Source organism: Canis lupus, chromosome 2 (assembly GCF_011100685.1).
Source record: "Canis lupus familiaris isolate Mischka breed German Shepherd chromosome 2, alternate assembly UU_Cfam_GSD_1.0, whole genome shotgun sequence".
Lineage (NCBI taxonomy): Eukaryota > Metazoa > Chordata > Mammalia > Carnivora > Canidae > Canis > Canis lupus.
In genome coordinates this window covers 45,738,521-45,762,590 of record NC_049223.1, presented here as the reverse complement: position 1 = coordinate 45,762,590, position 24,070 = coordinate 45,738,521, and the positions used below count along the sequence as shown (strand labels likewise).

General features: G+C 38.3%; 1 protein-coding gene and 1 long non-coding RNA gene across 13 annotated transcripts in view; one reads left to right on the top strand and one right to left on the bottom strand.

Moving 5' to 3' along the window:
- The window catches only part of LOC102156594, a 48,503-nt gene extending 32,617 nt beyond the window's left edge, over nucleotides 1-15,886 (bottom strand). The window contains exon 1 of the long non-coding RNA XR_005355551.1: nucleotides 15,795-15,886. This is a non-coding gene — a long non-coding RNA (uncharacterized LOC102156594). The remainder of the gene's footprint in view (nucleotides 1-15,794) is intronic.
- Nucleotides 1-24,070, top strand: part of PDE4D (phosphodiesterase 4D) — a 1,400,346-nt gene that overhangs the window by 669,063 nt on the left and 707,213 nt on the right. Inside the window, exon 1 of one of the 12 annotated variants that reach the window (XM_038530658.1) lies at nucleotides 11,240-11,601. The exons of the other annotated variants lie outside the window; for them this stretch is intronic. Coding sequence (XP_038386586.1) covers nucleotides 11,336-11,601 — 266 coding nt within the window. The 5' untranslated portion in view covers nucleotides 11,240-11,335. Of the gene's footprint in view, nucleotides 1-11,239; nucleotides 11,602-24,070 lie in introns of those variants that run through there. 12 annotated transcript variants of the gene reach the window in all.

The following is a 24,070-nucleotide window of genomic DNA, read 5'->3' as shown; positions in this document are numbered from 1 at the left end:
GACTTGGAAGTGAAGTGAAATACAATTTCCCACTTCTGTGAATTTTAATGGTAGCCATTGATGTTCTTCTTAATTCCCCCCCCCCCCAAAAAAAAACAGAAGATATTCTTGAAGGAAGAAAAAAAGGCTTTGACAGCTAGTACAGTGAAATTGATGGCAGCATAAGGCTGTTTGAGGAAAAAAATGTGGGAACTCAAACACTGTTGGTGGGAGTATAAATTGAATCAGCCACTTTGAAGAACAATTTGGCAGTTTCTATTAAAATGAAAAATGCTTATACCTTATCATTTAAGAATCCTGCGTCTATGTATCTATTATAAAGAAAAAAAATTCTTGGAATGTGTGCCCAATGAGAAGTTTGCAAACCTGTTGTTTGTCCTTGATAGTGAACAACTGGACACCTGAATCCGCATCAATAGGGAAACGGCTAACAATGCTGAGAAGTGGCCATGCTATGGAATACCTCAGTGTTCAGGTACCTCGCTAAAGATTAACAAGGGAGATCTTCACTGAAGAAAAAACAAGTTGCTGAATGATGAGAATGGTCATTGAGTATAACACTCTGATCAAAAACAAAAGTCTCCGGGTGGCTGGGTGGCTCAGTTCTCTGAGCGTCTCCCTTTAACTTGGGTCATGGTCCCGGGGTCCTGGGATCAAGCCCTGAGTCTGGCTCCCTGTTCAGCAGGGAGCCTGCTTCTCCCTCTCCCTCTGCCACTCCCCTTGCTTGTGCACATGTCCGAGGACTCTCTCCCTCTCTCCGTCAAATAAACAAATCTTTAAAAACAAACCCCCAAAGCCTCAGAAAACAGTAGTATGTTCCTCTAGGCACATAATTTTTCATGAAATCACATGGAGGTCTAGAATTTTGCTAATATGGTAGCCACTAGCCATAGAAGACTAAATTTAGAGATCCCTGGGTGGCGCAGCGATTTGGCGCCTGCCTTTGGCCCAGGGCGCGATCCTGGGGACCCGGGATTGAGTCCCACATCGGGCTCCCTTTATGGAGCCTGCTTCTCCCTCTGCCTGTGTCTGCGCCTCTCTCTCTCTCTCTCTCTCTCTCTCTCTGCGTGACTATCATGAATAAATAAATAAAAAAAAGAGAAGACGACTAAATTTAAATTAATAAAAAACATAAAAAAATAAAAATTCTGTTCCTCAGTTGCATTAGACACATTTCAAGTACTGAATAGCCACATGGGACTAGTGGCTCCTATAATGGACAGCAGAGTCTGGAAAAACAGACAAAACTGATCACAGGGTCCCCTATGAAGAGAGCCAAGTTTGGGGATGGTGGTCTATAGGACCTTTAGATTTCTGGGTGACTTTGAAGTTTTTTGCAATGAGAATAGATTGCGTATTATATAGATAATTTATTTATTTATTTTTTTTTAATTTATTTTTATTTTATGATAGTCACAGAGAGAGAGAGAGAGGCAGAGACACAGGCAGAGGGAGAAGCAGGCTCCATGCACCGGGAGCCCGATGTGGGGATTCGATCCCGGGTCTCCAGGATCGCGCCCTGGGCCAAAGGCAGGCGCCAAACCGCTGCGCCACCCAGGGATCCCTTATATAGATAATTTAAAAAGTAATGCATTTGTAAAATTGGGAGCATGTCTAATAGGATTTCTAAAACATTTTTAACATTTAGTGGGTAAATCAGTGTAAATTGATTTGGACATACCATCTTTTTAGCCTATGTAAAAGCTCACAACAAATACTAAAACAAACCGTACAAACCGTTGACTCCTTTCTTCCCTTCCTTTAACATGTGTCTGCTGCACACTATATTCCAGGCATTTAATATACAAGGATCACAAGGCAACTGCTGCTCAGACTAAAGTGTATTTGACATGGGCACAGCAAGAGGATTTCTTTGTCATGCACGAATTTTCCTTTGTAACTGATTAAATAATTACTGGCTGGCTTTGTGCAATGCTTATATAATTACAGAATATTAGTGGTGTTTATTAAACCAGCTAGGATGCATATTTTTATATTAGTGTAATAGGTATTCACATTTATTTTATTAGGGCTGAAAAATAATAATTTTGGGAAAAAACTCAGATTGGTCTTCATAATTTAGCAATCATTCAAGCACTTCCAGGTCAGAATAAGTTCTTTGAAGGACCAGAGAGAAAAGCATATACTTGCTTATACAGCTATACATAGACTTACTGTAGGGCTAGGTGTATTGGCTTGATGGAAGCACAAACACTTTCTCGATTAACTTTTTAGATGATAGAGAAGTCAGTAGTGCGGGGTAAGGCTTAATTATAAGTGTCTTTGACAATGCTGTATCCACAGAAGAGTTGAAAGCCCCATCTAACTATGAACACAGAAAAGAAAGAATCTGGTATCCTCAGATACACGAAGATCAGCGTCTCCATCATATCCAAAGAACTTAACACCTAGCATTTGTCCAATTACATGCTTTCAACTTAATTAAATTACATCCTGGAAATAGTCTGTAAGTCTTAAATAAGGTTCATCTTTTAATTTCAATTAATGATATAGAAACAGGTAAATAATTTCACCATACTTGCAGGAATTTGTTTTTCAATTTCTATTAAGTCTTTTTTGTCTCATCTTAAAAGTGTGGATATAATATAACAAAAGTTGCTTTTAGAATTGAATCTTTCATAGTGTTTGTGCTCATTTGAAGAAAAAAAGATTTATTATATTGGTATGCAATAATTTCTATTTTTAAAAATCCATTATTTATTAAAATATTAGCAATTGGGGCACTTGGCTAACCCTGACAGTAGAGCATGTGACTTTTGATCTTGGGATCATAAGTTCAAGCCCCATGTTGGGAGTAGAGTTTACTTAAAAAAAATAAAATAGGGGGCATCTGGGTGGCTTAGTGGTTGAGCATCTGCCTTCAGCTCAGGTCGTGATCCTGGGGTCCTGGGATGGAGTCCTGCATCTCTCTGCCTATGTCTCTGCCTCTTTGTGTGTCTCTCATGAATAAATAAATAAAATAATTTAAAAAATCTCTTCCTTTAAAAAATATCAACAGCAAGTTAAGCACTACACAAATGTCTGGATATAAATTTGAAATAGCATCACCTGAGTACGTATTAGTGCCTTCATTTGCTAGACTTCAATTCCATTAACCTCTCCTTATTCTAGTCCCTGGAGACTTAGGAGGCCTTCATGGACCAGCAGTCCATGCGAACTTTGGAAATCGAAACTCTGAGCCCCACTCCAGACCTACTGAATCAGAACCTGTCTTTAGCATGGTCTCCACATGATTCTTAACTAATTCAAAGCTTGAAAAGCACTTGTTTGGCCTTTGGTTGCATTGGTATACCTTCTCACCAATAGTGGCCTGTAGACCAGTCTTTCTTTGGCCTTTTAGCCTGTTCAGTCTTCTATCATGCTATCAACAGAATTATCATTTAGACTCACAGCACAGTTATTTCATAGCCTCTGCACAAGTTATGCCTTTTACAAGGAGAAGAACACCAGTTAAAGAAGAGGGTGGACTTAGCCTCAGCTTCAGCACAGGAGCATAACAATAATGAGAAGTCTCTAGGGGCTGGTACCAGAACTCCTGGTTCTGCTGGAAACATTCTGTTTGACTACAGTTCAGAAGAAAATGAAAGCATACAAGCCTGGGAAGGTTTATATCAGCTATAGGCTATGTTCAAAGGGATGGGTTCTGAGAATAACCATCTCTGGACATGCTTCAAGAGGCAGGTGGATTGAGAGCCAACCAAACTGGCTTTCATAAATCACATTAGCATGTTAAAGGACTAAGATCTTACACCAGAGAAACCTGTTTAACTGTATTCAATGCAGCCCCCATTTTTTTTTTAAATCACAAAGTGCTTCCCTCCGCCCTATTCAGTGTTCATTAAATTTGGACAAAACTAGTCTTTGGTGAGACACACTTTGTGAAAGATTGAGTGCAGAAATTTCTCTTTTATTAAATAATATGTTAGGCCCTAAAAGGTTAGAAAATCTGACTTATTATATAACACTTGATATGTATATGCAGCTCTGTAGTTTCATCATTTTAGAAGTAAAACAATACTTTGATTCCAAATATTAAATTAACTTAAGCATTGCCCTCCCACTCTGGCTCTCAAGCTGTGAGTCATATGTCAGAATAAATTTTGTTACCTAGTTAGGGAGGGAATTTTCATAAGTTTCAGGGCCATAAAAGCATGAGTAAGGCACCTGGTTAGTGCAGTCACCTCTTGTTTTCTTAAACATCAAATATTTTCTGTTTCTCTCTCTTTTATTTATTTATTCATGAGACACACAGAGACTTAGGCAGAGGGAGAAGCATGCTCCCCATGGAGAGCCTGATGCGGGACTCGATCCCAGGACCCTGGGATGATGCCCTGAGCCAAAGGCAGACACTCAACCACTGAGCCACCCAGGCGCCCCTCTGTTTCTCTTTTTAAATCATTATCTGTGGAACATACGATTACTACATGCAAATGGCAGAGACCATATTGCCTCAGAACGCATTTGGGATAATGATTTTTCTTAAACGTCAACTAAAACTTGCAATCAAAGACAGCATCTGGCTTTTCTTTTTTAAGTTATAAAACCCTAGGGAAGTTCTAGGACTTTTAACTTGGAAATGGAGTTTCAGAGAAACTGAATGAAGTTGTTCAAGGTGACTTAGCTACTTAATTACAAAATTGGAAATAAAACCAGTTTCTGTAATACCTTTTGTAAAACATCCCAAATAAATGACTAGGTTGGAGAACGTTAGATATGAAAAGTATCACCCTAAAAATACGATTTGCTTATGAGGAGTCATTGTCTAAATATGTTAAACTTTAGAAAGCAAATTGCCAGCTACAACTATAAATCCTGAATTATGGACACTTTCAGCAAAGTATACTATTTTGTCTCATAAAAACCATATTACAAAAAACAAAGTAACTGAAACAGATGTTATGTGTCAGAGTCAGAAGGAGGCTCTCCAGTCATATTATGCTAATTTGAAGAAGAGTAAAAATCCTTGTCCTAAGGCTGGTGGGGGATGGGTACAGAGACTGAAAAAGAGATGAGGAAACGTGCTCCTTGGTGTCCAAGTTTTGAATAGACTACTACTGTATAATATTCCTCTGAACTTGGGATATGTGTTGGATTTTGTTCATTAACATGTCTGGTATGTGGACAAAAACAGCAAAAGATTCTGAAGGTCTACCCAAGTTATTTTGTGCATTAACTGTCCCTTTTTCTAATACAATGAACAGTTTTGGGAAGTTTGGAGATCTTTTGATTATGAAGAAATATCTGTCAGAGCCCCCAGATACCATTGCTATTGGGCATTGGTTAGTTTTTGGAAACATTCTCAACTTCAAAAACTGTTGTTATATGTGTGTGTGTATACACACACACACACGTATATTTGTTACTCTTGTAATCCCTTGAGGCACTGATTTTTATTATCAATTTGACATTTATCATTTATCTTCTTTACTGGAGGGGTTGTATATATCTCCAATTTTCAAGTGGATATTTTATTGTTTTTAATCTCTGCCAATCAGCACAGTATCTGGTACAAGTTCAGTAATGATGATGATTTAAAAAGTCCTGTTTCAGGATCCCTGGGTGGCGCAGCGGTTTGGCGCCTGCCTTTGGCCCAGGGCGCGATCCTGGAGACCCGGGATCGAGTCCCACGTCGGGCTCCCGGTGCATGGAGCCTGCTTCTCCCTCTGCCTATGTGTCTGCCTCTCTCTCTCTCTCTCTCTCTCTCTGTATGACTGTCATAAATAAATAAAATAAAAAGTCCTGTTTCACAATGTCCAGATGTGATTTTCAGTGTAGGGATGATAAAATTTTATCATTAGAGGTTATAATGACATAAATTCTAAATGAAAAATAATCACAATGAAAATTTTAAATGAAATAATTTTAGAACATTATTGTTTTGCAAAATGGAAAACTACCATGGAATTTAATAAAAACTCCTTTGTGTCAAAGGAGTACAGACATATAGATGAAAAAACACTCAGAAATTCCACCTCAAGCTGCCCTTACTAGAATGTCGTGCCTTTGTAAGAATTACATGACTTGGCAAGCTTCACAGGTTGCCACAGTGTATGTCCTGAGTGGAGCCAAGGGCAGAAGTTAGTGTTAACTAGACCAAGAGCTCAGGGCACTCAGATTTCTATAATTTTTCCAATAAAAATATCCATCATTGATTTTAAATATGGTATCAGATTTCTTTCTTGGAGTGATTTAGTATAGAGTTGAAATAAGAGGCCCTAGCACTTCATAGACCATGAAATACTGATTCTACACTATTGAACTATATGACTGTGGGTAAGTTATTTTTTATTTATTTGAGAGAGAGAGCAGGGGGAGGGGCAGAGAGAAAGAGAGGGAAGAGAGAAGCAGACTCCCTGCTGAGTGAGGAGCTTGACACAGGCCTCCATCCCAGGACTGAGATTTCATCTCAAGATCATGATCCCTGATATCACTACTTCACTCAAAATCAAGAGTCAGACACCTAATAGACTGAGCCACGTAGGGGTCCTTATTTTGGGCAAGTTATTTAACCTTCTTGTGCCCTCATCAGTAAAATAGTGGTAATGAAATAATGCCCTAAGAATTATTGCAAGAATTAAATGAAATACAATGCAAAATGCCTGGCACATTTTGATGTCAATTGATATCTACTGAGTATAAATTTCTGTAAGTTCCTTGTATCAACTAGTGGCAGGTGGCAGTAATTGGGTGTTTACTCTATCCAAGCATCCTTCTAAACACTTTATATCATGGGTATTAACATATTTAATCTTTGCAGCATTCTTATGCAATAGCTATTGTTATTATCACTCAGTTTCATAGATGAGGAACTTATTCACAGACATTTAAAGTAACACAGTACGTATCATAGCTGGAGATCAAAACAAGCTTTTGGGTTCCAAACACACTCTTCCTAAGTACAAACCTCTGCCACTGTCAGATCATTTCCACCAACTACATGGGCAGGTTAAAAAGCAGTCTCATTTTAACACACTATTTACCTAATTAAAACATTATAGTTGGTAGAAGCATACAATGCATTCTATAGTCACGTGTGAATAATTTTAATTTATTTATCCTTTTGAATTAGCTGCACCATTGCTCCCTTTCAATTGTGAGAAATCTAGTTTTGCTTGTATCTTACCTAGACAAGGGCACATTTTTCAATCCTTGTTCAGAACCTGTGCAAATCTTATTTCTTATTTGTTTTGCTGCCTGTGAATAATTAATTAAATAAGTGTTATCAAGGATTCTGAATAATCTAAAAAAAACAAATTTAGAAAATCCACAAAAAGGTATTTAGGAAAACCTTTATGAAATTAAGAGATATTATCGGCTGTTCTAGGCGTGGGTGACTTTATCAAAACATTTCACCCACTTTCAAATTTCCACTTGTTAAAACCAAAGGCCTTATTTGGCTGTCATTTGCAGTACTGTGTTTTTCAGAAAAGTTTCTGGCAGCTAATTTTAAAGAGATTTTGTTAAAAAAAAAAAAAAGACAATCTGTGTAGTATTCCTGTTGGGAGAATTCCCTTGACACTCTACATTATTATAAAGAAAATCACCAGTTTATCCAAACCTCAGCCACCTTTGGTTATCTTCAGAACTTTACAATTTGTATTTCCTAAGGCAGTGATTTTCAAGCATGAATTTGAAACACTGTGGGGGTTTCCAAGTTATTTGAAGGGAGGATGGCAAAGAATTCTCAAAAAAAAAATTAATTTTCTTTTCAAAAAAGCCACATATCATTTGGGGGATTCAGGAGGGTAATTGTAGATGTTAGGATATTGAACAAATAATGAATGATAGGATATGGAAACCTGTAAAAAGGCAGCCAATTCTTTTTTTTTTATTTTTTTATTTATGATAGTCACAGAGAGAGAGAGAGAGGGAGAGGCAGAGACACAGGCAGAGGGAGAAGCAGGCTCCATGCACCGGGAGCCCGAACGTGGGATTCAATCCCGGGTCTCCAGGATCGCGCCCTGAGCCAAAGGCAGGCTCCAAACCGCTGCGCCACCCAGGGATCCCCAATTCTATATCTATAATGGAATCCTTTAACATGCACCAAAGCAATGGGAAATTTGCAGAACACTTTTGTTCAGTTTTAGAACATGTTTATCCACAACCTTCAGTGAATTTTCAATAGAATATTATTATATCTTCCATTCCAGCTTAGATAGTCTCATCAACAGAATGTCTAATCTCTGAGCATCCACATGAAATGCCATTTAGGAGAAGGCTAGCTTGTAAATATTTTATTCCTCTCAAATGAAGGTCACTGGAAGCAAGAACTAGAACCTAGAATGTCCTGAACTCAATGAGTTTTGCATTTTATGGCCCATATATTCCCATTCATATCAATTCCTTTATTTGGTCATTGAGAATCACTTTTCTTTACTTAATTAAAACCAGACATTAAATATCGTCAGCTTCCTGGCTCTCATCTAGGTATTTGGGCCATACTTTGACATGTAAATTATTTTGCGGTTAATTTAGTGAGTTATAAACTCCCAGATACTGTGGATAGTATCTAGCTAATCTTTATCCTAGAGCACTTCATATAGTGCCTAGCACAAAATAAATGCCCACAGATGTTTGCTGAATAGAACTGTCTGTAGAGAGTGGGAAATTTTTCTAATAGTTTTTGGGGTGGCATGTCACTTTGCTGCCTGTTCCCCCCCCCCCCACTTGTTATCTGTTATCTGATTTTTTTTTTTTTTTCTACAAACCTGAATAGGTTTTACATCTACTGACTACCGGGCTTTTTTTCTTTTTTTAAACAAACTTGCCTATTTCTTCTTGACTGCATTTGCACATTGTAAGTTCCTTATCCTGGAAGGCACTTCTTTTTCACCTTCCTTTCCATTAATTTTTGATATTCCGCATCTTCAAGTTTACTGCAACATTCCCTCATCAGTTATGTATACCTTTTACCTTTTTCACTGTATTTTTCTGCACCTGATAATATCACTACATGTGCTGGTGTTTTCTCCAGAGTGTTGTCTAGTCTTTTCCATTAACTTATGAGTTCTTTAAAGGCAAGCATTGCACACCTGTTTTGCACAACTCCTAATGTAGTGGTCAGTCCTTCAGCCAACTTTACAGAAATTGGCTACTTGTTTAGTGACTATATATATGTGTGTGTGTGTATAAATAAGAAAAGATATGGAGAAATGGATGTCTTTACCTTGTTAAAACTAAGGGGGCTTGCCACTTAATGTTTAGCAGCGAGGAAACCTTTTGTACTTGTGGAAATTCTTCAAGAACAATCATACCCTGATTTTGAAAAATTTGAGTAATTGCAGAACAGATTTTCTGATTAAGTCTTGGAACGTGTGGCTCATTAAATTGTTATAGTTATACCAGGTGGTGGCCCTGTGCTCCTGTAAACAGAACCTAAGCGTATCCTTTTCTGTAGCATTTTACAGACAAAGAATTTAAATTTAAGGTGGAATAACTAGGGAGGGAAATGGGAGAAACTTTAAAAACTGACCTAATAGTAATCATAGAAACCAAAAATAAAAAAAGCACACACACACAAAAAACCCCTAATTGAATCAGACTATTCTGTTCTCCAATTTATCTGGATATATTTCCTAACTCCTTAGATCACTGTTTTTCTTTTCTTTTTTTTTTTTCTCAAGATTTTATTTATTTATCCATGACAGACAGAGAGAGAGGGGCAGAGACACAGAGGGAGAAGCAGGCTCCATGTAGGGAGCCCGACACGGGACTCAATCCCGGATCTCCAGTATCATACCCCAAGCCGAAGGCGGCGCTAAACCGCTGAGCCACCGGGGCTGCCCAGATCACTGTTTTTCAAATATGAAACAAATATTCTGGGGCAGCCCCGGTGGCTCAGTGGTTGAGTGTCTGCCTTTGACCCAGGGCCGGATCCCAGGGCCCCGGGATCTAGTCCCGCATCGGGCTCCCTGCATGGAGCCTGCTTCTCCCTCTGCCTGTGTCTCTGCCTCTCTCTCCCTGTGTCTCTCATGAATAAATAAATAAAATCTTAAAGAAAAAGAAACACCCAAATATTCTCAATTCCTAAGAAAAGTGATTTGATTTCTGTCCTGAACTCTCTATAGCTTGGCTAGACTGCTGGGGACATCTCTATGCAAAGGTTTGGGCTCCCTTACAACCCAGTTTTAATGTTTGCACTTCCAATGTCCATGTAATGAGATTTAGCAAGCTTTATCACTTGCTTACTTACTTGAATTGTCATAGCATTTTTAACTTTTTCCAGTAATTAAACAAATTTAATAGGCAAGACATAATTTCTTCTCTTTAAAAACATTTTAAACCTCCTTTACGTTTGTTGAAGCTATGTCGATCACAAATAAAAATCTTACATTAAAAGAAAAGTAAGAAAAAAATTAAGGAAATAACTACGAAAAGCTAGATTTAATTCTTTTACAGTTGACTTGGTAACATTCTGTATACCATAAGTAACAACTGAAACTTTAAAATAATCTTTAACTACTCTTATGAAAACAATGTGTCCCCCTAGAAGGTTGTCCGTTTAAATCCGAAGAGATAACAAATGCCATTCTTGAATGTAAATGCCGTTGTCCCACGCTTTGAAAGGGCCCTAATTAGCGAGGTCATACAACACAACGTTGTGTTGTGTTGTAATGTGTTCCATATGTGGTATTTTGAGACCTTTTGTTTTATTTCTAACTAGAAGGGGGAGGGAAAAAAAAGAGTCCATTTTCTTCCCTTAGGATTTGTTTCACAAGGTGCATCAGATTGAGTTTAGCAAGCAGGGAAATACTCCCTCTTATCTATCTAGTGCTTGTTTATTCTTCCCTTGTAAAAAGCAAAGGACTAGCAATTTTCTTTTATGAACGTGGACTGGAGGCAGATAAATAACCCTTGCAGGAGAGGAAGGTCAAGTTCAAAGTTTTTCTTTCCTTTGGATTCAGGAATAAGCAAATGGAAAGACTCGCCAAACCACCGGAGCAGCAGGGATCTGATGGGTAAGCCCTCCCCCCAGGACTTTTTCTGCACATAAGCAGAAGTCACTTGGAGCAGCTGCGGCGCATTAGTTCCGATAGTTTCACAGGCGGCCGCGCAGCGCGGACTGAGCCGCCGGCGCCGCGGCCTCCGCGCCCCTCGAGCCCCCCCCCCGCCCCCCTGCCCCGCGGGCCCGCAGCGCGCTCGGGCGGGGCGTCGGCCGGTCCCCGCGGAGACACTGAGGCAGGCCGCCCGAGGAGCCAGCGCAGCTGCCCGACCTGCCGCTCGCCCCGGGCTCCGAGCGAGGCAGCCGCTGGGGGGACGCCAGGCACCCACGTTGCCCCGGGTTGCTGCCAACTGTACAGAGTTGAGCGGAGAAATGGCCCAGCAGACGACGAGCCCGGACACCCTAACAGTCCCCGACGTGGATAATCCGCATTGTCCGAACCCCTGGCTCAACGAGGATCTTGTGAAATCCTTGCGGGAGAACCTGTTGCAGCAGGAGAAGTCCAAGCCGGCGAGGAAATCGGTCTCCCCCAAGCTCTCTCCAGTAATTTCTCCGAGGAATTCCCCGAGGCTCCTGCGGAGGATGCTTCTCAGCAGCAACATCCCCAAACAGCGGCGTTTCACGGTGGCACATACGTGGTAAGGTTGGCGCGGCTTGCCGGGATCGGTGGCCGGCACCCGGCTGATTTTTGTGCCTCCCGCCTTCCACTTTGGGCGAGGGGGGGTGGGGGGTGGGGAGTCTCATCATTGCTCACCTGTGACTTACAGGCAGCCTTCTACCTTCCCAACAGAGCCCGCAGATGCCCTGGCCAAGGCAGCAGCCCTTGAAACTGGGAATCCTTGAAGGGGGGTGGTTCTCCAAGTTCAATTCCTATTGCAAGTTCCTACAAGAAAATTGGACTCCAGGTGTCAAATAAGAATGCAGTTTTACTCCCATATCAGCGTGGTGGCGTTTCTTGGATTTCATAAGCTAATATCCCTTGCCAAGTCCTGCAACAACCAGGAAAGAAAGGACTAGAAAGGAGAGGAGGAAAAAAAATCACAGTTTACTCTGCTTTCTGCATAATCCCCACTTGAACAGAGATGTACACAGAATGTGTGTATGTGTGTGTGTGATGGTGCGCCCCCAAACCTCTCCTTTGCTACTGACCTTAATGTATTTACAATCTCAAACATGTCTTTCTAATGGAGAGAAGAAAGGATTTAGGAATTCTGTGCAGGCAATTAATTGCAGGCTGCTACTTGGTAAGGTTGTGTTCTTTGGATTCTTTGTTTTGTCGATATTTTTCATGAATATCGATATCTTCTTTATAATGAGTGAATTTGTCTTATGTGCATTTTTCATCTAGTTTTTTAGATGACTCTTGATATTTTCCTGCTTTGGTGAAGGCAAATATTAAAATTTACCATTGTGTAAGCTTACTGGAGTGTTTTGCCTGAGAAGAGGCTATTCTAAGCTATGATGGGGGAGGGGGTTGTCTGTGATGCACACCTGGCTTCTTTTAGGTGGCAGTAGGTTCTCTTCACTACCTGCACATTTTGATGAAATGAACCTTAATTATGATAAAGGAAATAGCTGTATCAAAAATAATGAACTTGTTAGTTGAGAAATTGACCATGATTTTTATACAGTTTCTCCATAGAAAAGCAAAGGTCATACCAGAAATGGAAAACCAAACACATAAACAAAACAGAAATAAGACTTCTAGGAAAGAAGCATCAAGAAGTAGAGGGAGTAAAAATTTAATCTAGCAACACAGCTATGCTGTGGAATATATTAATATCATAGATGAAATGAAAATAGGTGACAAAGGAAAATACATATCCCACCCAAAGAAACGTCCAGCCTCAAAATTTAATTTCAAATAGTTAGATCTCTTACTGGGGAAGTGTTCTTATTTCCTCCAGGTTTTAACTAAATGGCATTTCTATGTTTAGTTAGATATAATGCTCTTAAGAGGGATAAGAAAAACAATGAATTATTCAATCTAAAAAAAGAAACTGTGGAAAAATGACTTTTCTCTGGGTAAGGTATTGTTGAAAAAATTTGTCAGAGGTAAGTAGTGAGTGAAAGACTTAGCTAAATGCTGGAAGATGCTCTGAAGAAGAGGGATGGCTTGAGACCAGGAAAGCTGCTTGAGTTCATAAAGAATCAGGCCAGAGTAGGGTGCTACAGCAGGAAAGCTGGCTCCGGTTCATAAAGAGGCCCAAAATTTTGGTATCCCAAGTCCCTTTGGTTGAGATACTTTTAAAAAAAATTATTAGTTCCTAAATTGCACCCATTAAGCCTCAGCTCAGTTGCTTGATTTCCAACTAAGTGAAGCAACCTAGAGTTCATCTGAAGGTTATCTGAACTATTTAGGCATGTTGAGATGTAAGGAAGGCAGGAAATCTCATGAAAACAGGCTTTCTTTGGAAATTTCTGGCACTTCCTTTTCTGGTGCTGTTTGGGGAAACTCCAAGAGCATAATTCTCTGCCGATATTTTATCTTGGTTTATCATGTCTCAGTCAGATCAGAAAGGCATAAAAAAAAACAATGGGGATGAAAAATAAAAAATCATAATACCAATTCTTAGTAACTCAGAAGGAAAGACTATCTCTGTGGACTAAAAGCATTTAGCAAGGAGGTTGGAAAGGGTACCTTGCATCCTCCATGTTGGTTCAATGATCCCCAAGACTTTTGTAATATCCACAGGCATCTTTTAACAAATATCACTCTACCCGTGCTTTCATAGCTTGGACTAAGCACTACGCACAATTAAAAAAATAGTCCAAACTGTCCTGATGTATATTCATTTTTGCTACCTAAACTGCTGCTACTACCACCATACTCAAATCCTTTGCTCCTCCTACGTTAGATGATCAGCCATTTAAATACATGCCTTTATGTGTTCACCTCAGAATATTGGTGACTATGCCAGTTGTTCTCATTCTTCTGATATTTTAAGTATAATATCTACTGACCTAAACTTGTTTAATTTGTACATTCTGTTGGCAAAACTGAATGAGAGCTATTTCTTAACTTCGAATGATTTGCATTCTAGTTGAAAAAATAAATTCTATTGGAAGGTGTCTGTTTTAAGTAAGGTGATCATGTTGCTCTACAACATACTCTCCAAATCTCTGTGGATTGAAGAAGTGATTACTTCTGTTTCTGCTTCTCATGGGTAGGTGTGCTACCCTGGGGTGTTTCAGGGACTTGGGATCCTACCACCTTGTAGTTCCACTGTTTGTGACATGATTTTTAAGGATACCAGGCTCAGTGGAATTGGGAAACAACATGGAAGATGGAATGTGTGAGCTTTTATGAGGCAAGCCTAGAAGGACACATAGCACTTATACTAATGTTCCTTGGTTAGAAGTCTGTTCAGGGGCCACATCTAACTGCAAAGGAGGATGGGAAACCTATCTGAGCTCTGTTCCCAGGAATAAAGTCAAACAGATTGGGTGAATAGCTAGCCCAACTCAATCACAGGAGATTAGGGCTATCTGGCTTACCCTTTATACCATAGTTGAGTTCATATAACATTTATGTTGACCATCCCTTTAACATCTCTGCACAATTTCTGGATGAGAATCATACAGAGAAATTCTATTTTTTTTTTTTTTTGCAAGTCTATTGATTGGGAAGTCCTTGCTAACACATGGTTGAAGACTCCTTCCCTGTAATCATTATGCTTGGGTTCAGGATCTGCTTTGAAAACCTCACAGCAAAAAACAACAACAACGACAAAAACAAAACCCGCAGCTGAATTTCCTCTCTTCCTTAATGTAGCCCTTAAGGTAAGAGACATGGAGTAACCTACTAGAGAACCAAGACCCTGTTCAATTCCTCATATACCCATTAATCAACATTTTAAGTGTTAATGTATTTTTTTCTTAAACAAATTCTTCTCTTAATAGAACATCCTAAGTTATTTCACCTTTATGTGCTGTATTTACAGGTTGATCATGGTTATTCTTATCCAAAATTCATTTGGATTTCCATGGCCCACTTTAAGAGTAACATACTGAGTTCACACAATACTTCAGGTGCTGCGTGACTTGTGCAGAGAATATATAAGCAGAAGCCAGATTACTTGAGTTTAAATTCTGACTTCCATTTACTAGTTGCATGATTTTTTTGAACAAGTTACTTGTCATACACCTCAGTTTCCCTATTACCCGATATCCTGGGAATAGCAATAGTATTTGTTTGGTGGTATGGTTTAATTAAGTACAGTCATGTGTAGATTATACATGTATTGTACAGGGATAGATGTGGAATGTCATTGTAAGCAAATTTTCCTTATTATGCAGTATGTGTCCACTACTCCAGCCTTGGTCTGCCCTGATCTTTAGGATCATGTGAGGATCATCCTGTCCGTTGTTTGTGAATGGATTGGGCTAAAGAGAATAGATGCAAAGAGACCAATGGTTCACAAGAATGATAAGTATATGTCAGTTTCAGGAATGTGGGAAAGGAGAAGGCAGAAAGGAGAGATTTCCCCGAGGTGAACCATAGGACTTGATGCCTCTTCTCTTCCTACTCCCATTCCATATGTCTTTCAACTCTCTCTGTTCCAGAGAACTTCCTCCTGTTCCCTCCAAATGGAAATAATCTACTGCTCCTTCAGAATCTGTAGCACATCTTACTTCTGCTATTCTTTCAGTGATTATTCATAATAATTACATCAATAGCTAATATTTACTGAACACTGTTTTGTTTTGACTTTTTGTATTTTTGTTTTGTTTGGTTTTGTTTTTTGGTCTGGTACTGTATGTTAAACTAGAACCCTTTGTGTCTGCACTTTTTATCACTCTTTTATCATTTTTACTTAATATCTAGTACCTTGTAGTCTAGTGATTATAGACAGGACTCTGCTTTCATCTGAGTAGGAGAAGCCCTCTGATGTCAGCAGGAACTCCAAGGTCAGTATGATTGATCTCTGGTGAAGAAAACATCATTTCTAGTGTAAGTTTATTTCAGAAGAATCAAACGGGAAAATCTTTGTTTTCCAGGTTTTCTTTTTAATTTACACTTTGAATGAAGAAAAGCATTCTAGAGGGTATATAAGTAAGGGATTAGAGGTTCTTAGGGTAAGATGGTATCTAGGCAATATTCAAATGTCTTTTATAATTTCTGTGAATACATGTGTGTTTTTAATTACAACATTCAAAGGTAGAAGAAACAGTAACATCCTTAAGCAACAAAATAATTTCTTTAGGTATATTTTTGAAAGGCCTCTTTCAGGAGACTTTTAGGAAATCTTGAAGATTTTTAGGGAGCCAGATAAGTGCTTTGGGCCGTATTTTTTTTTATTTATTATAGATTTCTCTTTACCCAGCATTGGCATTAGATACAAAATGGCTCATGTTTAAAAGTAAACATTTGCTTTCTTGAGTCATAATTTCTTCAACAACTGTACTTGTTTTTATGGTTGTTAAGAGAGAAATATGCTATAAATTTTCTTCAAGTTACAGAAGGAGAAGAGACCCTTTATGTATAAAGGAGAATATACAGCCATTTAGAGAGTTTGTAGCATGTGCACACACACACAAGTAGGCTTTCAAAGTCACTATAATTGATTCTATTTGAGGACTCTCTCTTGTTCTAGTTCTCCCATATTTGCCCTATGCAACTTTAAGGTTATCTTTTGTGTCCCTTATGGTAAAGATACGCAGAGACAAGGTTTGCTGGTGTTCTCTGAGGAGCTGAGAACCCAGAGGTGAGCTGTGGGGTATACTGTGATACCAGGAGGTGGGAAGGAAGTTTCTGGGGAAATTATCTGGGGAGCACAACAGGAAGTACTGCAGGCACGTTGGGTGGGGCCAGTTGGCTGAGTGTCTAGCTGTGTCCCTGGTGTAATTGGCTGTGTGTCTTCAGCAGAAATCTTGGGGGCACTGCAAGTTAAGGGTATCTGTAGCTTGTAAAAGGCTGGTTAAACTTTCCTACAAATCAGAGGACCCCGGGAAGACATTTCTCTTAAAGAACTTGTCAACTGACTTGAAATATTTAAGAAATCACAAAGAAAAAAAAATGTGGCAAATGGTTGCTGAGGAAATATGAAGAAAACACTGAAATGACCTGGGAATCTATTACATGTGTGCTTCCTGTGACCTTTAACATTTATATTAAAGAAAGAGAAAACACATGAAGTATCTACACCAGCTGAAGCCATTGCTACTAATGGTAGCAAAAACATCTAAGCAAAAACAATTTTTTTTGTAAACTTGGCAGAAATTTGTTGAATGAGAAGAAAAGAAAAAATTGAGTCTCAGAGTTCATTAAAATTATTTTTAAATTATTGTTTTAATTTTCACAGTTCCTCTTTGTATACTTACCCTTATAAATAACAAGTTCCTGTGAGGTTAGGTAATTAAATGACCTCGGCAGTTTTTATATTTTTCTTAGACAGGAAGCTACCAAAATTATTCTTCAAGTAGCAGTTTCAGGAAGAAGTTTTATTATGACCAGTGTAGCAAAATTATGTCATTGTTTTTTAATGGATTTGCTTTTGAAAAAAATCATGTTTTTAAAACTGTGATCACTTTAGTATAGTGAAACCATATCTTTCTAGCTCTACTGGCCACTTTATTTGACCTTAGTTACTCAACCTTTTTGAATTGTAGAGTTTCTATTCATAAGTCATCTGGTTGTAAAGGCATTTGATATTTACAAGTAAAAAATTGACTAATTAAATTTACAAAGTGATAACAAACTACAGTACATTTAAGATAAGTAATTAAAAACAAGTTCCAACCTGGTGTTGTGAGTGAGGTAGATGCCACATGGGTAAAAAGACGCACAGAAGTCTTTAATAATTCTGTGACTCATAAAAAAGGCTGCAGGGCCTTCAGAATGAAAGGATCAGTGGTATTCACTCTAGGACACAATCTAGAAGCTATGATTTTAGGTAGGAAATATGAAAATCTATAATAATAATTCTAATAAAATTTTTTCTTATTTTTAAAATGAGATCTTCAGTTGATATGAGAAAAATCATCTGATTTCATTTTGGAATAAAAATTTTAGGTTCATAATAACATAGCTTATAATTTTAGATTTATCATAACATAGCCATTAATGATTTAGCTTCAGCTGTGTCAGGTAATTTTTGACCTTTCAAAACAAACAAATATTGAATTTAAGTATTGTTAGCTGTATTTTCCATATGCAGATGCTGGAGCCCACAAAAATTGTTGTATTACCAAGATCATGCAGTTCTGCAGCCATGAAGTGAGTGAGTTAAAACTTGAACTGAGATCTGCCCAACTCTCTTATCCTGTGCTCTTTCCGCAGTACCTCCCTTTGGGCTAAGAGTCACATTCACATTTATAACTCTACCTTCAATGTATATTGAAGTGAAAACAGTGAATGTTCAGTGATTTTACAGAATGTTGGTTAACAGAAGGGCAGGGGCAGTATTCATTCTTGGTGTGGAATCTCAGTTTATTTGTTTACACATGTGGCTTGTAGGAATGTAGACATCCTTTTTGTGATGAAAGTGAATGTATATCTAGGAGAAATATCAGTGTTTGGTGAAGGAGGGCTTCAGAGTCAACAGAGCTTTCTGATTCAGAGTAGTTAAAAATTTTTTTTTTTAAAATAAGACTGGCATAAAAACAAAACCAATCAGAATAATTTTATTTTCAGTGATTCAGAGGAAAAGACAGGAAAGGCTTGGGCTCTAAAGAGAAAGATCAAGTCAAAAATCTATTACTGTTTAGTTCTAGAAGAGCCAGCTGGAAATGATGGTCTGCAGGCTCGAGTCACTAGGCAACAGAGCAGCAAACTGCTTGGTAACCAGAGCTGGCCTGACTCACAGGCTGGCTGCAAACTACCGGATAGCCGGATAGGAGGACCAAAGCCCATCTTACCTCAAAACAATCTCCTTCTATTCATCTGCCAGCCTTCATGCCAGATCCCTCCATTATGGAATAGTCTCCTTGACTTAACAAGATAACTGATTTTAGAATGGAACTATCTCTGGGGCCAGAAATAAATGCTGTTGAAATTTCCTCTTTCAAGTGATGTTTCTGAGATTTGTGTCTTCTTTGGGTCAGGCTATCATTTGAAAGTGTAAGGTTTAATGAGAGAAAAGAAGTTAAAACATTGGGATTAGTGGCTTGACTTTGGGTTTTCATGAGCCAGTGTGTACAGGGCCAAACTGCTTGACTTCATTTGGTGATACCTGCCCTTGAACTCTGAGAGCACAATGTGTTGCCATTTATTTGGCACTTTATATCTTATGCTGTCTTCTATTTCATGTGGGTGATTTGCCTGTATAGCTGAACTATTAGTTCCTAAAATGTCACAATCTCTGTATCCATCTGAAGCACTAAGTGCCACCTGTATAATACACATTTACTAAATATTTGTTGTTTAATTGAGAAACGTATCTTCCATTACTATGCCGTTTGTGCTAAGCAGCTGGGGAGATCCATACTCTTCCAGCCTAAAAGTCCTGGTAATGTGGTATTTGACTGCCATAGTGGAAAGAAACTTCAAACTGAATGATTAACCATTTGTATGGACTTTGTCACTGTGACTTTGTGCCTCTGTGGGTTTGTGTGTGTGTGTGTGTGTGTGTGTGTATTTTGGGTTTGCATACCCAAATACTAGCTAGACTGGTAAAATTTGACCTAAGTATATATGTATGAATCAGTATGTGGTAGTGTCACAGATCTGTCAAATGTATGCATTTTAATAATATTTAGTTTATACTTTGAAAGTAAATTATGCCTGTTGTATTTCTGGAAATAAACTTATATGAATATATTTATAATTCTTAGGGAATTACTGAATAACTAGCTTGTTAAGCTCTAATGACTAATCCTTATCTCTTAGAATTCATAGTAGTTAAATTATACACTGAGACCTAAGCTTATAAAGGAGATGTCAAGATTTTGAGGAGAAATTTGGGGGAAAAAAAAAACAAAACACCTTTTATAGTTCTTTTTTTAGGATGACAATTTGGAGAAACTTTGTTCTGGCAGAAACTAAGCACCACTTCTCCAAAGTTAGATCTACAGAAGAACTAAAATTGAATAATAGAAAACCTTTTTGAATATAGTTAGCATAAAAATGTTATTTTAATGTAAATATTTTGTCTGTAGTTCAATCTATATTTATTTTTACTTGTGGAATTTCAAACCAACCAATTTCCTTTCCATTACCCTTATGAGATAGCCCTATGATCAAATTAGCTATTATTAACATAAAGTGGTTTTTCCTCTGTATATTATTATTAATAGAGTATGGTTTTATTTTTCATTTTCTTTTAGGGCTGATTTCACATTTATGTTCATATATGATGAGTGTGTACTATTGGTCTTTGGAAGTAAGCAGCTTTCTGATTAAAAAGGATACTTGGGTTATCATTATCTACTTGTTTACCTTCTTTAGGTTTATAGCATTTGTTTTCTTTGCTTTATTCTGTGCAGTGTGATTCTTTTTTATGACCCTCTATTGAGTGAGTGCCAAATAGGACAGCATATGATTTATGGGTAGTAATAACTAAACCGTATATGAATTGGAGGCTGATGACGCACAAGGAGGAATGCTGTGGCTCTCCTCTGAAGTCCTTTAATAAAGCCCTCTTATTAATAACAAAAGCAGCATCACTAATACTGTGATCATTCCTGTATTACTTTCCCAGTTTAAGGTCCTTCTGTGAATCATTTGCACTGTTTTGTATTTATTTTTTTTAGTGGATTTACATTTTTATTTAAAGGTCTGTATGTTAAAAAAAAACTTTATAGCATTACTGTAAGTTGGAAGCCTGTGTCACTTATCATGCATAGAACATAATTGAAAAACAAGTACAATTAAGAAAGACTCCAGTTTAGCTAGATCCTATGACCTGCTAAAGGTTCTAAGCCTGAGGTCTGCTCTCTGTTTAAAATGGCAGTTAGCAAGTAATATGGAGATGTGAAAGACCAGTTAAGTCTTTCTTCCTAAGATAGTAAGAATGACAGAAAGAGGTTTGGAAAGGAAATAACCTTCTCATTATTTAATTCAACATTTAAAAATTCACGAAACCACATAACCTATTCCTAAAACTATCTTCGTGCAGCATCAGACCTTATAATACACCATCTCAGAGATGCCTGAACCACTGACACTTCCACTGTTGAAAGAAGGACATCGGTTCTTACAGACTCTTGAGATCTGAATCCCTTAGTTGAAAGTAAATACACGGAATTCGGACTGTGTGATTCCAATTCCTAAGCAGAAAAGAGAGATGTTGGTTTCCTGTTTTACCACCACCTTTTACTTACTACCTACCTGGTAGCTATACAGATGTAAAGAAGCATAGAACTGTTCCATGGAAAATACATACCTGCTAATGGCAACTCTTAAGCCAAAGAGTGCAAACATGGGCATTTTAAAAGAGTGTAGGATCTCTGTGAGAATAAGTGAAAGCTGAGGTAAGTGAGGAGTCTGATTTTTCTGTACCTCTATAATCTTCTGGAGAAGTTATTTAATTCTAGACTATAGCTTCCTTATAGGACCAGCTTTGTGATTTGCAAAGTGTAAAGTGAAAACAATTGTTCAAAAGACTATTAGGAATTTCCTGACAGCAAGAGCTCATAGAACCACTGCTTTCCCAATCATCTTTGACTTCTGCTTTGCCCTTTCTCATCCAGGCCTATAGATGATTTCATCAGACATGTCTTGCTTTTCTGTCCCCCCCCCCCCCCCGATATTGCTACCTACTTTAGCATCAGCCTTATGTATGCACTAGTTCAAAACATCCTATTTTTTTTGCCACCAGTCCTTTCCACCTGAGGATGTGCTACTTATGTTGTCTTATTAATTGTCCCAAAGTTCTACTTTTGCTTCCCATTATCTATTGTGGGGTTAAGCCGGTGTTTTTCTGTAAAATGCCAGAGAGTAAATGTCTCACACGTTATGGGCCACAGTCTCTATGGCATCTACTCAAGTGTGCCAATATAAGTGGAAGAGCAGCACAAGACATAAAATGGGCATGAGAATGTTCAATAAAACTAGTTACAAAAAAATGATAGGCTGGATTTGGCCCACCAGCCAAAGCTTGCCAATCCCTGGTCTGCAAGATAAAATTCATACTCCTCTATTTGACATTTAAGTTATCAGTTCCAAACCTGTCTCCTCAAACCTGATCTGATATTGTCTCCTATGTATACTTCATAGCATTTATTCTGGAGCTGACTTGAGCATAGTTTCTCAACCTTGACACTGCTGCCAGCTGGGTCCAAATAATGCTTTGTTATAGGCACTGTCCCACGTATTATAGAATGTTAGGAACATCCCTGACCACCATCCATTAGATGCCGATAATCCCACCCTGTTATGAAAATCTGAAATGTTTCCAAACATTGTCAAATATTCTCCAGGATGGAAGAGGTGCAAATTGTGCCTACTTAACCACTGACCTACAGGGTAAGCTTTATGAAGGAAGGAATAAATTCCACCTCATTCACTGTGTCCCTAGCATCTAGCACAGTCTTGTGATATAGAAGGAAGTCCAGAAATGTACTCCCTGGTCCAACTTTACTTCTCACTTACTGTGAGCTCTTAGAAATATCATTTACACATCACAGGTTACCATTAAGTTCCTCTGTAAAATGGGACTATTACTGATTCATATATGCTTCATAGAATTATTTAAAAGTTCAAATGATACACTTAATGAAAAGGTCTTTGTAAAGAATAAAGTGCTAACCAAGCATCATGTAAAAATAGTTGTTGGTGGGACACTGAGGGTAATCTGAACCTGTTGAAATCTAGAAGTTTAATCACCTCATATACTGTGTTTACCCCATGCAAATCATTGTGTGGGATGCTATTAGGGCATTGTCTTTGCTCTCAAGATTTATTATTGAATAGAGCATAGAATGTGATTACTCAAGTAACTCATAAAGCAGCAGCCATAATTACAAAGAGTGAAAAGAGTTTATAGGAGGTAGAGATTGTTTCTGGAAGTGGGACTCCCTTAAGATTTGAGAGAGAGTATGGGATGGTGTAGTCACAAAGAAAGGCCTGAGCATTTTGTTAGATTATCTTATTTAATATTCACTGCAATTGAATTAGGTGTTGTTTTATTTGTTTGCCTTTTTTTCTTCCAATTTTTTATTTAAATTCTACTTAGTTAACATATAGTGTAATATTGGTTTCAGGAGTAGAATTTACTGATTCAATACTTACATACAACACCTAGTGCTTCTCATAAGAAGTGCCCACCTTCATACCCATCACCCATCTAGGCCATCCCCTCTTCTTCCCCCATCAGCAACACTCAATTTGTTCTCTATCACTAAGAGTCTCTTCTCTTCTTTTTTATGGGTTCCCTCCCTCCCTCTCTCTCTCATTTTTTCCTTCTCACACTTGCATCTAATTGTCATATTTTTAAAAGAGAAAACTGGGACATAGAAAGGAATTTTATGTGAACATAAACATGGAAGATTTCAGTAGGGAGGGAAATGGAATGAAATATGAAAGAGGAGAAAGTGCCAGGAGGTGAATTCTTTTCACCAAAGGAACATGTGAATCTGTATGGGGACTTCATGGGGTTCAGGTGAGTTTCAGTCCAACTCAGAGTATCTATAGAGAAGGTGGACAGTAAAGGTAGGCTGGAATAAGTTTTGAACATCAGCTAACGCACATACTCTCCCTCTCTCCCTAATACACGCACACATCCACACACACACATCAATGATTTATATGCTTAAATGAAGCATGGTCAATTTTATCTTTCTTAACAGCTTCACTCCAAATAAAAGGAAGTGACATTTTGAGTTATTACCCCATGCTAAGCTTGCTAAGCCTCAAGTGTGTGTACTGAACACTCTCAGAATGTTTGATGCAGTACAATTTGACCAATTTACACTATCTTTCAATTAGCTAATATCGTTCTCCTTCTAAGATAATCCTCCTGAAATAGACTACACAATTGTGTTTCCATTCAAATCAGATGTATCCATTTCACTGATGGCACTTATGTTCTAATGCATAGAAAAGAGACACTCTATATGTGAGGAGTGTGCACCTGCCTTTTCATTAAATTGCAGGAGAATATAAGACTTAGAACAGGGATCCCTGGGGGGCGCAGCGGTTTGGCGCCTGCCTTTGGCCCAGGGCGC